Consider the following 17,760-nt stretch of genomic DNA (forward strand, 5'->3'; position numbering starts at 1 on the left):
ATTGATAGTTGAATTTTTAAAATTCAGTTGTTACATATAATGACGCATGCGTTTGTTTGGTATTCCAACGTAAAATAAGGTGTATGTTAAGTCAGGATGGCCAACTTTACTTTTCGAGTGCCAGATGTAATTTTTTTAAACTATCCCGAAGGCCAGACACACAGGGACAAACATTCAATTTCGTAAAGCAATTTTTTTTAATGTCGTATTATTTTGAATTTAAAATACAATATGTAGCATGTTATGAAGAAACTAAAATAATTTTTTTCTGAAAAACAGTATTTATAAAAAAAACAATATAAGAAATTACCACGAAAAACCATCACAAAAACATAAATACTATTTTTCAGTATTTCTGAGAGAATGTCATGGGTTCGTAACAGTGTGCTAACAACTTATTATACATATATGCAATCAAATACCTACTTGTAATACAATACAGTTTACGTGATGTTATTTCTTTGTTGTAGGATTCTTTAAGTGGGCTGCCATTCGGCAATCACTGTGTCGAGTGATTACAATTATTGTGTGGTTTTTTCATGAAATTTGGTCTCAGTTTGAATTTATATATATATATATATATATATATATATATAGGCTATATACACACTATGTAAGATAAATTACAATATTCAATATTTCAAGTGAAGAGTTCGGGAAACTTAATTTTGCATACTTTAATTTTGCATTCTTTTTATCGCACACGTCACGTTTTCACTTATTAGACAATTATTAGACAATCACACAGTGAAAGCAAATGACGCTTTCAATCAAGTTTCGGGGAAAAAATATTATTTATGATAAATATTTTTCTTTAGTTTAACTTTTTCAAGATGTGATGTCTTGCAACTTGTGTGATTTATAAATGACTTGTAGTTTTCTTGCTTTTTTTTTTTTTTTTTTTTGCGTGTTGCGTCCTTCTGCTCTTGCGTTTCTTGCTAAGTTTATAAAACCAGCCTAATGGCTACATCTCTTTTTTTCCCCCTTATAGTCTCATATTGAGTAATAAAAACGCGATAGTATTTTTCTTGTAATCCCATGCAGATATTGGTATTTTCTTTTCGCTTGAGTAAATGCAAATATTTTTAAATATTAGATTTAATAAAACCTTTATCATAATTTTCAGTTAGTTGAAAAATAACTAGAATTTTGAAAACAAAAACCATGACGCATTAAGTCATAGTTAAAGAGTCCCGGAAATTACGTGTATTGGTCTGGCGTTCGTTCAGATTAAAATTCAAAACAATATGTATTCTTATCCAATTTTTGCTTTTTCAATGGCTGGCTGATTTCTAATTTGGATCATTAATGTTCTCATTAATCTTATATACCTGATTAGCTTACTTCTTATAGCTGAGCATCGTTGGCTCACGATCGTAGAGGGGCCAGTGATGAACACAGTGCAGATCAGGGTCGCAAATCTGTAGGATTCGGAAGGGGTGTGTGTAAATTACCTAGGGGAGGGGTAGAAGGGGCAGAAAGTTGCGCCCTGGATAGGATGCTTGTATGTTGTGTACTGCACATATGTTGGCCTATATGTACAGATAGAAAATTTCTCGTATTAATTTAGTCGCAAGCTAGAATGCAAACCTTCACACACTGTCGCGCTGTGTTCACGATTGGACCGCAGTTATCTGGACACGCCCCTCCACAATCGTGAGCCAACGATGCCCAGCTAGGAGAGAAGCAAGCGAATAAACCAGGATAAAAATGTTCTCGCAAAAAAAATGGGTTGAGCACACCTATGACTTTTAATCTCCACCAGCTGAGACCAGACAAATCCGCGAGATTTCCGGGTCTCTATGCCCCCATGACATACAATAAACAGAACAATTTTTCTAATGTACATATAAATTTTTCCCCATAAAACATAGTTTTGACGTTTTACGCATTTCACAGTCACGACCTTGAAAGCGAGTGGCTTGTTATTCGTGCTGTAGCAGTAGTTTCGTGAAGAGAACGGCCGTGGTCACATATGGCATGGCACTGGGGTGTAGTGTGTGTGTGTGAGGGTGGTGCGGGAGCTGAATTGTTGCCCCTTTGGAAGGGCAGCCCTTCAGGATTTTTCTGGCAATGGTTTGTTTGTACAGCGACTGGAAGGGCAGCCCATCCAATTTCTGAAAACATGTTTCTTTAACTGTTTAAATAATCCTGAAAACTTGCCCCTTTGGAAGGGCAGCACATCAGGATTTTTCCGACAGTGGTGTTTTTTGAAAGGTTGTCTGAATTGTTGCCCCTTGGATGGGCAGCCCATCAGGAGATTTTTCTGACAGTGCTTAGTTTAGGTTAGGTTAGGTTAGGTCAGGTCACTTTACAAACTAACCACTGTCAGAAAAATCCTGAATGGCTGCCCATCCAAGGGGCAACAATTCAGACAACCTTTCAAAAACACTACTATCTGAAAAATCTTGAAGGGCTGCCCTTCCAAGGGGCAACAATTCAGACAACCTTTCAAAAACACTACTGTCCGAAAAATCCTGAAGGGCTGCCCATCCAAGGGGCAACAATTCAGACAACCTTTCAAAAACACTACTGTTTGAAAAATCCTGAAGGGCTGCCCATCCAAGGGGCAACAATTCAGACAACCTTTCAAAAACACTACTGTTTGAAAAATCCTGAAGGGCTGCCCTTCCAAGGGGCAGCATTTCAGTCGCCCCAGGGTTGGTGAGGGAGAGGTGTGTGGTGTGTGGTGCGTGGTGCGAGCCGCGGCGGCGTGGTTGCAGCAGCAGATCCACGCCCAGCAGCTGCCCCACGCGGCGCACGGACCGGCGCTGCCCATGGGCCCGCACCCGGGCCTGCCCGCCATGGGCCCCGGCGGCCTGCTGTTCGGCGGCGGCCTGGGCGCGGCGGCGGGCGCCACGGCGGCGGCGGCGGCGGCGGCTGCGGCGGCGGCGGCGGCCCAGCACCCGCTGCTCAAGCCCGCCGACATGAAGGGCCCCGGCTCGCTGCCGCCCGAGGAGAGGCTGGTCAGTCGCCACTCGCCTTCCTCTTTCCCTTATCGTTAGAAACTGGAAAAAATTCGCGGGTTCAACGACCTGCAGGATAGACTCCACCTATCCTCTGGCAAATACCAACGGTTCATTGGTAGAGACCGGAAAAATTCGCGAATTCATTTCGCGATAGGCTAAAATACAAGTAGTTATACCTCAGTGCTGCCTCTCCTATTGGCTCGCAACTCACCTGGATGACCCTGGGCCAATTAGAAACACCAAACCAAAGCTTTATCGAATCACAGGCTGCTACGTTGGGACGTCTCACAAGACAGCAGCCAATGAGTGGGTGACATTTGACCGAGTGTACGTATAACTATGGAGTTCATCCTACAGGGCATTGAACCCTCGAATTTTTCCGGTCCCTATTCATTGGCTGTTGACTTGTGAGTCGTCTCGACTGGGCAGCCTGTGTGATTCGGTACTTCTATGAGTGAGGGTCTCTAATTGGCCCTCATTACTCCAGATTTAACAGTGGACCAATGGCAGAAGCAGCACTAAGGTATAATTATTTGAATTGTAGCATTTCTCGAAATGAATCCGCTAATTTTTCAGGTCTATACTTATCGTGAATCCTTTTATTGCTGAAATACAACAGACAGTGCAATACCAGACTGTCATTGTCTCTTCCTGCAGTTCATGACACTAGTAAAATGCACAGTATCACGGGAGAAAGTAGTCTAAAAAAAAAACGCCCACATCACTTGCTCTCCTCCTCTACTGCCTCAACCACTACTACCACCGAAATAACACAATACTGCAAATGCTCTCTAGCTTGACTAGGCACGCTATCGCTTGTCTCGCGTATTCCTTACCAGTTTCCCCGTATCGTCCCTATCACGGTGTGTGGTAACAATGTGACCAACTATGCAGATGTGGCTATAATGCGAACGTGCCATCGAGCGCCCCACTAGCGATCGTTGCGCTTTTCGATGCCCTCTGAGCGTTTACGATCTGATGACATCGCCACGGTTTACTCAGTCAACTGCCATTTTTATTCAGCAGCCTTAGGAGTAACATTTCGCACTCACGCCACAGCCGCATAATAAGAAATTCCATTTGCTCCTAATTATTCGAGTGCGTCCTTTTTTCGTCGCACTAAAATATTCAGCAGGAACTATTTTGTAGCCGCTTGAGTTTCATCCAATTTTTTGGCACATAAATATTAGTACGTTAAGCTGTGTGATTGTAGAGGGTAATTTACACTTTCATAATGCAATGGGTAAAATTATGATTTAGATTTTTTGTTATTGCTGGTGGCTAGTAATCACGTGAATCCACTAACGTCGTCCCGAAGAGACGTCCAGAACCGTGTTTAGCGTCCTGTCGAGACGCGAAATGTAACAGAACATTTGTGTAACTTCGCGTACATTGCAAGATGGTAGCTAAGCGTATCCACCAATTCGTGCGTAAGGAAAATGTTCATATCCGGGATGGAAGTAAGTGCGTCAGTATCCTTTCACAGTGTAGGACATATGTAATGAGGGTTCGTTTAGGACTCTTGAAAAATCAGTTTTATATTTATTTTATATTTATTTATGTTATGATTGCTTTCAAGTTATAGACTTCCTTCAACCTTCATATAGTGCTAAAGGGTTTGAAACATAAAAAAAAAAGAACGATATTGAAATGTATCCGGATTGTACCTCGTAAATTTGTTACCACTTCTCGAATACAACTGGTAATTATTTATATTGTTGTGTCGTTTTGTGTGCTACCGATCCACTGTCATGTTGAGGTCAAAACAGAATGGAAAATGCGTTACAAAAAAATTTTGAGTTGCGAAGCGCTGAATTTTTTTTCCCCTCCAAAACCATTTCCCGCTTTCATTGTTATTAATAGTTCGTATTTACTGTGCATTATTTATTGTTTACTCAGGTAATGACCCGTGCGCGGAATAGCGGCGCCATAGTGTTTCATAGTCCACAATTCCCGGGTCGTGTTCCAGTTGATTTGGAACTTGCAAGTTTGCGGTGTGCTGTTTTGCATTTTTTAGTTTGCATTTATTATGCTTTCAGTATTGAAAAAAACGCTTCCGATCGTCACTTTTATTTTCCAGTATTTCTGTATTCCTGCGATTACAGCACAAGTGTTAACATAAGCGTGAAATGATTTCAAAATACATAAATAGTTAATGAAATATCGCGTTTCTCAAGCTAAGTGTATGCAATATACTTTTATACTTTAATGTTGTAAATTTAATTCTCGGTCTCACAAGCCATTTTGATTTATTTCTTCAGAATTTTTGCCATTGTTTTTGGTTAAGAGCTATTTTAATAATTTAAACTGCGTGCTTCCCTTGCAATTGTGGTTTTGCCACAAATGTGTTCACCAGATATCCATTTAGTTTAATATCATGGGTGTAGAAAGGCACGCAAGTGATAATTATGAAGACTTGCACGCCTTTATAACCCATGATATTACACTAAGTGAATATCTGTAGAAAATATTTGTGGCAGAACAACACTTGTAAGAGAAGTATCGAGATACAATTTTGTAAAATAAAAAAATAAATAAAAAACCTCTAAAATGATATTAATGTCTGGGAAAAAACGAGAAAAAAAATCATCATGGCGTGTGATAATGAGCTGGAATGAGACAAACCACCCCCCCCCCCCCCATACTTTTCCCGAGAGTTGTGTGGGGCGAGAGGTGACGCTGCACAATCATTACAGAGGTCCCGGGTTCGAATCCCGAACAGGCCGTCTCGATTTCTGGTTTTCCGCGATTCACCGCAATCACTACAAGCCATAGCCATGGTCTGTGACAACGAGACATTATTGCTACCAATGACGATCACCGACTACACGCCGCCGACTGAACCCGTTGGTTTTTACAGTACATACCACTCCCGCGTGCATGTACACATCACATATCTTTTATCAGCCATTTTTAGTTTCACAGATGGAATATTCTTAGTAATAGTCAGTGTGGAACGGTAGCTTTAAGCGCCGCCTCAGCCTAGCTGGTTATTGACATTGATTGCTGTTGATCAGGGGAGTTTCTTGTTAACTTATTCCGATGGCTCTCTTCCATTTTCTGCTGGATCACCAGCTGTAAACTGTCACACAAGTGGTTATAATTATGAACAGTGTAGTACGCAAGGGCGGCGATTGGGAAGGGGAAGGAGTGTGTGTATGTGGGTCGTTATCACAACGCCGAAATACCACAACGCCGAACGTACAATAACGCCGAATACCATAACGCCGAATGCCAAATTGACCGCAACGCCGACAGCTAGAAAACTGCTGTGTACCACAACGCCGAAATACAGTAACGCCGAAAAATGTTGCTGCGGGGAGGATGGGGGCCACAGGAGCAAAATGAAAAACAACTGAATGAATTTGTGTGCTAACCTTACCTTACCTAACCTAACCTTTGTGGCAGTCCTGCAATGACGTTTTTCGGGGTTAATGTATTTCGGCGTTGTGGTACATAGCAGTTTTCTAGCTGTCGGCGTTGTGGTCAATTTGGCATTTCGGCGTTATGGTTTTCGGCGTTATTGTACGTTCGGCGTTGTGGTGCGTCCCCTGTGTATGTATGTGTGTATATATATACATATACATACATATGTATATATACATATACATGTGTATATATATACATATATATCCCTCTTCCCTCCTCCCCCCCAAATCATAAAAAATATATAGGTACTAAAGTAAATTATCCTTCCCACTAACAAAAGAAAAGAATTTGAAAGCAAAGAGCAGGAAGAGAGGTTCTCTGTCCCATCCCACCCAAGAAATGAAATTGCTTACGGTTCTGATTATGAACACTTGCGTGATATATATTACCGGTGTTATATCTTATTTATAGGGACCGGAAAAATTCGCGGGTTGAATGACCTGTAGGATGAACTCCATAGTTCTACGTACACTCGGTCAAATGCCACCCACTCATTGGCTGCTGTCTTGTGAGACGTTCCAGCGTAGCAGCCTGTGATTCGATAAAGCTTTGGTTGGGTGTTTCTCATTGGCCCAGAGTCATCCAGGTGAATTGTGAACCAATAGCAGAGTCAGCACTGAGGTATAACGATTTGTATTTTAGCCTATCGCGAAATTAATTCGCGAATTTTTCCGGTCTCTACTTATTTAGCAAATATCTGTTGATAAAATTTGGGGGTAAACATGATGTGTGGGAGAGGGCCTCGGAGCAGTAACGACAATGCGAGATGTGTGAGCGTGTGTGCGCAGAGGGCGTCCGTGTCGCCCGGCGACAGGGAGAAGTACCGCTCCAGGTCGCCCGACGTCGAGCCCGAGCTCAAGCGGCGGAAGGAAGACAAGATGGCGCACGTGAGTAGCGTCCCTTCCGACATGCAGTCACTGATACCAACTGTGGCTACAAACATCATTTAACAAATTGTGTTCTTTTTTTTAAGTGGTATCGTATTACATGGTACTAAGGATACATACTAAGTTGGTACACATTCTTAATTTTAAAAAAAATGTTTAAGAGAGAGATTTAGGAACGAAAAAAGTCGCCATGTTGGTTTCAACAGCTTTTAGGCCAAAACCTGTTTTCTATAATTTCGATTTTTTTTTTTTAAATTTGGCTACTTTAAAAGAAAGTGTATAGTAATTTAGTTTAATACCTGAAGATAATGGTGAGTGGCTTCTACAAATAGGGTTTTCTTTTCCTGTGAAGCCATTGGCGGTGCAGCTGCAAAAATACTGATAATAGATGCTATTTTGTGGTATTTTTTTTTTAATCTAGTAATTTGAGATATATTTCTTAATGAAAGCAAATTTTCAACATCAAATGATATCAAAAAGTTATGGCATGAAAGCAGTTGAAACCAATGTGGCATCTTTCAGTTTCTACCTCCCCTTAGTCAGATTTCATGGCTTTAGAAACTTGAATATCCTTAAAATTTTACCTTTGATCCTATTAAACTTGTTAATAAACATTTTACATAAAGAATCACATTATGTTGCATAAACTTTTTATTCTTTAGTTTGGACTCTAATAGCAAATAATGTTTTGTGCATGCACTTTGTATTTAACAATGCTGGTTAGCTACACAGAACATGGATAGAAATTATAGAAGTGTGACTCTTGACAGTGGAAGCTAAAACAATGTTTTGACATTTTACATTATCTGTTGGGTGGGTCCATAACTAATAGCAAAAAAAAAAAAAACTCAGGTGGGAGGTTCAATTCCAAAGTGTTAGCTTTATAATGATAATTTAATTTAACTACTTGATGACTAATTGCATAGTAGAAGAGATGTAAACTGTGCAAAAAAAACTATTAATACCGTTTTGTAATGAAAAAGCATGTTCTATATAAATGAGTAGGTGATTAGGTATTTCTGGTATTGCGTTCCACAAAATATGTGGTTATCAAAATAAAAAGGAATTATTTTTCACTGGTTTGTTTGCCTGATAATAGCTTGTGCATTACTTCTCACATTCAATACAGCTATGTTAGTAATATACTATGAAAACTACTATCTAGCAGGTGGGCCTAAAACTGCTTAAAAAATTGTCTCAGTCTCAGGTATTAGTTCTCCCCCCTCCCGTTTTTTTCCCTCTGGTTAGCTCCAAAAAATACTTTTTGTTCATGTGTTTATTCTGTCAGTTCTGATGCAAATTTTTTTATAAGTTAAATTATTAAATAATAATAATAAACTATGAGTTAAGAAATTTATTGATAATCAGGTATACCTACCTGAAGTTATTAAAATACTTAAAGGGCTGCTTAAAATTTCATCAATTTTTATTTAATTGAATAGTATGAACATGTAAAACATTAAAACACAAATCAATTATTTATAACAATTTTTTCTCTACAACTATATGTAAAGAAGTAATCAGTGATTGTGTTTTAGTGCTTAGTTTCTTCTGGCATTGTGTGTAGTGTTTCTTTCAGATTCTAAGATTCATAGTTAATTTTGCAGGTCCAGTATGGTTTTAATGAGCCAGGAACTTTCTCGCTTACATTAAAAAAAATTTATATTTGATTTTTTTTTTTACTTTTGTAGTTTGTGTGTGAGTTTTTTTATATTTCTTGTCAACAAAAAATATTTGTACATCTAAATGTCTGTATGCTGCAGTCTACTTATAAAGTACTAATAAAATATTAGAAAACATGGACATTCTAAAAACAAATGACAATGTATTTTAGTGTCTGGTTTCGTGTGAACTACTGGTACAGTAAAGAAGAAAATCTCCCAGGTGCCCTGCGAGTCTGAGCCGCAAAATTTAATTTTGTCCTTAGGAGTTTTTAAGATGAGATGTGGTAACATTATAGCTGGCCTACGTTCATTAAAGTAAACATTCGAACCCGAACTCCTGTCTGTAGCGATGGTGGTCCGATCGTCGGGTTCAGGAATCGGGATTGCTGATTGGTCAAAGGTCCTGGCTTCGCTTCCCAGCTGGGTTGTGGATGCCGCAGGTTCTGTGGGATGTAGTCGACGTCGGCCGGGTTCGGTTCCCGGCGTGGAAAAAGCGGGATTTTGTGACGGACGTTGCCGTGAGTCGGTGGTTTTCTCGGGGCACTCCCGTTTCTCCAAGCTCTGACATTCCCGCCAACTGCTCTATTCACACCTCATCGTCCTTCATCGTCTCTTTTTACCCCCGTGTACACGCATCGTTTAGCCTCATTTCATTCATTTATATCGAGTATTGAAAAAAATTGGTTGTCTGTAAAGTCGGTTTACGGACGATAGTTTAACGTGACAACGTCGTAACAAAACATTGATGAAATGATTGCATACTTTTATGAATAAAATTGAATCATTTTTATTTTAATAATAAGAGAATAAATACTTGAAATTATACTAGTAATCAGATTTTTAAAATGCAAGAATAATTAACCTTTATTGCAGAAATTGTTGTTGTAATAAGCAATGAAAACCATATTAACTTTTCACTTCACTTTATAAACAGTCGAGTGGAAGAGAGATAGATGCGGCGCAAGCGTACAATGAGCGTAACGGGAAACAGCGTAACGGAACAATGAGCGTAACGGAACAATGTGCGTAACGGGACACTTTTTCGTGCGTGCAGCCGGCGTTCATCGATTTATTAGACGTTGTCACGTCAAAAATTAATTCTTTCTATCTCCCCTGCAATTGGTTCTTTGAATGATTCATGCAACGAAGAAGATTGATTTAAATATTATTTTGGGCATGCAACATTGCTAGTTTACACTGTATGTCATCGAGAAAACCTGAAGTGGGTTGTTCAAGGTTGTTATTTGTCTGTATTTACTGTCCTTGTTGCGACTGTCTCTTCGTTGTCGGTCCTCTGTGCTCGCCTGTGCTGTGATATTGTTCTAATTCCTTTCGCGTAATTCTCTGTGCTGTCTATGCATTTGACATCGGCTGATTTTGCCTTTTGTTTTTTTGTTTTTTTTCTTTGTTTGTCCATTCTTCATGTTTTCTCTGTGACATCAATGCCAAACTAGCAATGGCATGTGGCCAAAATAATGTTTTAAATCCCCTGCAATTATTATGTAACGGCTTTCTCATATTTGCACTAGATAATTTTGTGTGAGAACATCAGAAAAGCCAAACATGTATTTTATTTTAATGCTGGAGATATTGAAAAAAAATGGGGGGGAAGACTCGTAATAAATTTATTTGAAAAAATATATATATTCTGAAATAATTTTTAAAAAGTTGCTACGGTGAGTGTCGCTCAGCAAACAACACATCCGCGTTTTCTTGTTGCCTCCGATATTCCACGAATGCCAACTCTCAGTTGTGCATGTAGCGCCTGTCGGGGAATATTATCGCCAGGGATATATATTTTTTTTCTCTTTCCCGCTGCCTCGCCCGCGTTATTTGCGCTCGCTCGCGCGCGCGTGTGGGTGCGTCGTGGAGTTTGTGTCCCCCCCTCCCCTCCTCACTTCCCCCACTCCCCTCTCGTGTGAAAGCACTTCCACACCACCACCACCACCACCACCACCCCCCCCCCCCCCCCCCCTTTTCACCTCGCAGGTTTTTATAAGGCACCGGACCATAAATACATGACGAATATCCTCCCTCCGCCACGGCCCCTGTAACCATGCACCCCGCACTACGGCGTTGCCGACCGGCTTCCGCGCAACAGCGTACCAAGTCTCTCCTACTGCATCTGGTACTTTTTACCCTCCTTTTTTTTTTTTTCAACGGCATCAACTGAAAGTACACTTTGTTCTGCACCTCCCTTTGTTACACTAATAATTCTATCTCTCTCTTTCTTTAATTTATTGTTGAAGTAGGGAGAGAAGGCAGTACAGGGTGGAGGAAAAAAGTGTAGGTACTGTGTTGTTGATACCTTCGTAAACTTAATAATATAACATTGCATAAAAACCTTAGAAACAATGCTCTAACAAATAAACAATAGTAGACGGTAACAACTGACGAATCCAATCTGTAGTTTACTATGGAAATATATAGTATTTTAATTATGGAGTAAGAAATTTGTATATTATGTGGATAGGAAATTGATTATTTAAAGAGTGGTGAAAAATCTGAAGTTTAATAGTTTGAACCATAGATAGTAAACATAACACAGCAACACTTTCAATAACAAACATACACTGACATACATAACCTGAACCTGACTCTTGATACATATGAAAATTAACAATATTATTCAACGATATAATTAGGAATCTTTTGTAAGTTTGAAAATATTATAAGAAATGTATATATTCATCCTTTCCAAGTGTGTATAAGAATTTAAGGTTGGTGGAGTTATAACAATTTTAATACTCAACAATAAAATATGAATTTACTTAAAAATACTTAATTTATATTGTGACAAATCTTTCCTGGAGATTATTTGCAGTTCAAATGTCTTAGGATGTATGTTGGCACAGATCACACCCAAAAGTTCAAAAGTGATTTAATTAAGTCCAGTAGTTGTTTCAAAATTTATATCGTTCATAAATCAAATGATTTCAAAGTGAGTTAAAAATTAGAGAGTTTAATATCAAGTTAAATTCTATTTTAAATAGAATTACACGGCTTTAGTTCAGCGGGAGTACGATTATCTTAAAAGTAGGACTTCTGGGTGTCTAAGTAGAATTACTTCTCTTTATATTATGTTATATATACAATCTAATTGAAGTTCAGTTTTATCAACTTTTGCAACAATATAGTTTGTTTGGCTAGAAATCTCACGTATTTATAAGCATGTAAGCAAATTTATACTGGCCGCTTAAGCCTTGAACAATGGCGACACTGCTTAATTATGGCGTCCCTAGCTAAGCAATTCTTAAATTGGCTTATACTTGGCATAACTGCTTTAAATCCAAGTAAATATTACTTACAGTTCGTTAAGATATTTAGTTGTAACAATTTCATTAATGTACACAACCGACGATACCCTAAACTCATATTTTTAATAATTTTAATTGTTCAGGCGTCAGGCCTTAGCCTACACGTAGTAACGCCAAAAATCACACTTTTTTAAGTTACTTCCTGTTCCTGTGTGGCTGAGATACGTGTATACCCAATATATATGGTTCATAACATCCTTTCATGGCCTTTGGTTACAACAATACGGTAAGGAACTAGAATAAAATTAATTGAATTTACAAATTAAACAGATGGTCAGAATAAAAAATAAACGGTAAAAAAATTAACGAAAATTACAACAATGCAGATGAAAGAAAAAAATATTAATATTATTAAAGTTCCACAGATGAAAAGTTTATGGTTGTCATAAGGCGAAATATTTACTAAACATTCATAGCAGATATCTTAATAAACACGAAGATGTCTGTGCTATTACCATGTAATAGTACAGATGCTGTCCCATGGGATAATCATAAAACGAAGCGAGCACAAAGCATAAGATCGCCGGTTTATTATTAACCCATCTGTCTCTCTCACACACAGCAGGTGCGACCGTTACTCGAAGCGACGGTTGAGAATTGGCAAGGAGGTGGGGGTTGGGTGGCGCGCTAATCAGCGATCAACCGGCGGCCGAGGCGTGGCGTGACTGTTCAGTCTCGTGTCAGCCGTCTCGCAGTAGACACCTCGCTGCTTCGCGCTCCGGAAATGGCGCGAAAACTCCGTCGTCTCGTAGTCGTGCTGTTGATAGGGTGTTGGGATGGTGAAGAACATCAAGCAGGAACATAGCACTGGTAGGTTTACTTACAGTTGAGTGTAGTGCTCGGCTAGGTAGTGTCAGGTGCACCAATAATAACACTCAGTGGTTCTCCAGGATTCACCACAGCGTCGTGGTGTGCTGCCACACAACTGGGCAGGCGATAACGATACCTCCACGCCACCGCAGGGGGGTGTCGGCTACTGATCACGGCAACAGGATGTACCGTGTCGGGTGACCTGCGCTCGTGAGAACTAGTGGCTGACAGTGGCGGGTCCTGACGATGTCCGCTACAGTGCCGGGCTCGGCTCTCCAGGTGGCCCGTGGGCTGTCCCAGCCCTTGACCAGGGATGGTATCAACGGGGAATAGACGGAGGTCTCATGCTGACGCCGCTGTGTCAGCATACGTGGCGTCAACCTAATGTCTAGTAGGAGCAAGGCCAGCTCCGTCATCGCACCGCTAAGTATATTTCCGTGTTCTACACTCGTGGTTATTTCCGCACTATGCACACGACAGGTGTGTATCTAGTATATCGCGTTTCCATAACTCACTTTAACAGTAAACATAACAATGTTCTGTGCTGACTGGTTGCTGCTTGAAGTCGCTCTCACAGTAGGATTGGTGTAAATAACCAGGAAAGATTTAATCACTTTTACGAAAATTAATTACTTAATCAAAAAAAAATTATATTCGTTACGAGAAATAGGAAATTGTTTAAAGAAAATAAATTCTAGTTGTCATTATTGACGTATTAATAATATACTATACATTGCAACAATAAGATAAAATCTTATTAATTATTCAACATCAAAGTAATGCTATAATTGTGGATTATCATAGGAACACAATATTTACACAATTGTACTGCTAGTTTACTTATTGGTTGACTAGTCTGTCAGTGGTATAACCTTATATTAGTTTTCTGGTTTTGTTTACAACTTGTAATTACCATATCAATAATTATCAGTGTTGATTTACACCATTTTTTTTTTTTTTTTTGTAATTATCCTCATTAGATATCATGATAATGTAGCATACAATTGCTATTCAGCCTATTTTACTGCTACATAACAGTATTATGATTGGAATTTTATTCCACAAAAAAAAATATTATTCATATTTACAATGGTTTCAACACAGCATTTAACCTGTGATTTACTGAGTAAATTAGTTGACTACTAATGCAATTATCAGTATTATTACAATTTCTTACAACATATTAAGAGATTATTAAATAACATAACACAAGAAAAATATTTACACACAAGATTAACCAGTTGAAAAATTATATACATAATTAAAGTTATACATAATTGAATATCATCATTTCTTATGATGCAACAGTCATTATTATTTTACAGTTTGTTACACATATTTCATAACCTTATCAGTTCTTATGATATCTTGACAGATATTATTATTATCCAAGCCTAAAATTATTACATAGTGTTCTACAGATGAATAATAATTCAGATGCAGTCTTGGACAATTTCAGTGTTTTTTCTTGAGTATGGTGAGGTTTTCAGCTGGTGGTTTACAGTCTCTCACTATCTTACTCTGGACACAGCTGCACAGTAGATTACTTGCAGAATGCTGTTGTCTTGTTAGGTAGGCTGTCAGCTACTGGCTGATGCGGAGTCTCATATCATTTCAAGAATGTTCATGATCTTCCAGTCAGGTGTTACACCTATTTACCCTGACATATAAAAATTTCTTGCACTTTTATACATTTGTCACAATTCTGTTACAGTGACTTCCTTCAACAACTGGGCAGCATAAGAGCGGACTTTCTCTCGCAACACCAGTGTTCCTTGCTACTGTGGATAACAACTCAGAAGACAATCACATCATCATGTGCTGCTGAACAACAGTGACGTCACTCGCGTGACAGTGTGATCCTCAAGATGACAGTGCTTCGAATTATGTGTTACACATCAAAATAATATTCGGAGTTCATAAAATTAATTTGTGCCCATAATTTATAAAATCAAATTCTAAAATAAATTAGTTCCAGTGGAGTTTTTTTTTTCTCTTAATTCTGATAGAGCAAAATAAATCACACAAATTTCTTCATATCAAGCTTCCATAATTTTTTTTTTTTTTAAATTGCAAAATATTATTAAATATTTTTTTTTTTTTTTTTAAATAAGATAGCTTTGTGGGTGATCCAACAACAAGCTAAGGCTCAGAGTGCTACGAGAAGGAGTATCATATCTGCAGGTAACTAGCAGTTAGAGTGTGCATGGCTTAGTAGTTGCAAGTGTTCTTGTGCTTGTAGTACGCAATGTGCATGTACTGCTTAGGAGTCACACAGCTGGTCGGCGAAAAAAAAATTAACACATAGTAGTCACTCTTGTTAGGTTGGTTAGCTCACACTATAGTGGATCAGTAGGTTTTTTTTTTTTTTCTTCAGAGTAAACAACATGATTACACTGTTAGTAGACATCTAGTCCTGCTCACATGTGTCACCGAAGCTTCATACCCATTTAGGTTATGCCATAGCCATACATTACGGTACCATAATAACCCTAGGTTAGTGCTGTACAACAAATCCCAGTGCGGCAGAGCCTTAGTCTTAGACCGTCACGAGACAACACACTGGTTTTAAGCTCATCAGGCAACCAGACTAGTGCATTTCCTTACACTAACAAATACAGCATACCGTACAACCTTGGCTAGCACAGGTCCTGACTTGGACACAAAACATTTAGCTTCACACACTTACAGTGCTTGATGTGCAATTCCTTGATTACATAGGACTGCGCAGTGTAGGTAACATGTGCACTTATATTGTTACTTAATTCCCCAAGAAAAAAAAACCATTAAACACTATTGTAGTAGCTGACACAAGCAAATAACACTTGTTACTGTGGGACCATAGGCTTGTGGTAGGCCCTTAGCTGGGTTAGGTTATACCTGCCTATGCTGTGGTTGGTGGCAGGGTCTGCCAACTCATAGCAGTTGTTATGTATCCTGTCTGTGACCACATAGGGTCCCTTGAACAGCAAGAACAACTTCTTGGTGACTTTGTCCCATTTCTTGCTCACACTTGCACTCCTGCATAATACGAGCTCTCCTATGTTAAATTGCTTGACTTTCGAAACCTTCTTCCTTCTTTGCCTTGCTTGTGCCTCAGACTGTAGGCGACTGTTGATCAGATGTTCTACCTCACTGCCTGTGGGTAGTTCTTCGTAATCGGTTTCTTTGTCAAATTTGGGCATATAGAGCGGGTCGATCGCCACCGATCTATCCAGATACAGAGCTTCATAAGGGGTGACATGTAGGCTCTGGATAGCGGGTATGAGTTCGGGGCGATGCAAACCTGACCCGTTCTAGTTTAACACTCTATCCTGGTTGTTCTGGCTGCACTGCTGGGCAGCTGAACCTGCTGGGTTAGGCCCTGTCCAATTACTTGGACCATTAGAAGCCCTGGGTACTGTTGCCTGAAATTCTGCAGCAGCAGGATTCACCGGTGCGTTACGTTGAAAATAGCCTTGTTGTGGCTGGAACTGTTCTTGTGATGAGAATGAGGGTGGTGGATATGCAAAATGAGTTTGTATGCCGCCAGACGAGCTGTGATGACTCGGTGGTCTGCCGCTTCTGTCTGGGCTGGCGGGGTTCTTGAGATGTGGCTGGCGGAAGTCATGTTTACCCCTAGTATAGTCAGCGTAAAATTGGCGTTGACTCTGGTGACGGTAGTCAGCCTCACCATCTGAATCTGCATAACGATGGGGGTACGTGACCTTCCTGGGGGGCCGTTCAACAGATGTTTTACCCAAGCGCTGGCCGTGGTGGCCATCCTCACCATCACTACAGGCATGTTTGTTCGACCACCAGATAGTCTTGTTGTAGGGCTTGTTATGCCTATTCTTATGGGTATACTTGCCCTTTTGTTTCTTAGCGAGATGCCCTTGGTTGTGGTCCTCATCACTCTTGACTGTACTCTCCCACGTCAAGGTGTGCACGTTTGCCTGCTGGTCCTGTTTGGTCCTGTTCTGCCAGTAATTGTGCACTGGCACATTCTTACTGGGTGGTTGGTGAGGTGTTCTTTCAGATTCCTCTCTAGCACCTTGACCTCGCTGTAATCTCTGTAGTTTGTCTACAGCCAGAACATGGTCCCTAAACTCAGTAACATCTTTGTAGGTATGTCCCGACATTTGTATTTGGTAGGCGATAGGGAGTTGTGTCAGCATGGTTGCGATGAATTCATCGTCTGACATGGTAATGTCTAAATATCTGGTGCGCTCATACATTGATGAAAGGTGCGCCTCCAGACTGCTCCCTTTCCTACTGTCGAATCTGTCGGAGTGTAGCTGGGCCCTCAAATTCCCTTGTACCTTTAGATTCCAAAACTGGGATCTAAATTTTTCTTTGAATTGTTCGTAGGATTTGATGTGCAGGCTTTGCAACTCCCACCAGAAAAAGGCAGTACTTTTAAGGGCTACGTTCAAACACTTCAATTTATCATTGTCACTTAGTACAAAGGTTCGGGCATATTCCTCAAATTTGTTGAGGAACCTAACTGGATTTTCTAAGGATTTGCCAGAGAACGTAGGCATAGCCTCAGCCCAATGTTTGGCTGGGTGATGTATCAGAGCCACCTGATCAAGATGTGAAGTACTGCAAGATGGGGTCTGATGAGGTGGTGTGGCGTTTGAGGTAACCACTGGGGCTGGTGGTGAAGGGTAACTGGCAGTCACGGTAGGCTGTAGGTTGGGTA

The 17,760-nt window shown here is 39.9% G+C and overlaps 1 protein-coding gene across 1 annotated transcript in view; it reads left to right on the forward strand.

The window, feature by feature from the left end:
- LOC134534942 (protein groucho) overlaps window positions 1-17,760 on the forward strand; it is a 166,103-nt gene that overhangs the window by 124,357 nt on the left and 23,986 nt on the right. The window contains exons 8-9 of the mRNA XM_063373681.1: window positions 2,724-2,966; window positions 7,187-7,285. Coding sequence (XP_063229751.1) covers window positions 2,724-2,966; window positions 7,187-7,285 — 342 coding nt within the window. The remainder of the gene's footprint in view (window positions 1-2,723; window positions 2,967-7,186; window positions 7,286-17,760) is intronic.

The sequence above is a fragment of the Bacillus rossius genome, chromosome 8 (assembly GCF_032445375.1).
Source record: "Bacillus rossius redtenbacheri isolate Brsri chromosome 8, Brsri_v3, whole genome shotgun sequence".
NCBI lineage: Eukaryota > Metazoa > Arthropoda > Insecta > Phasmatodea > Bacillidae > Bacillus > Bacillus rossius.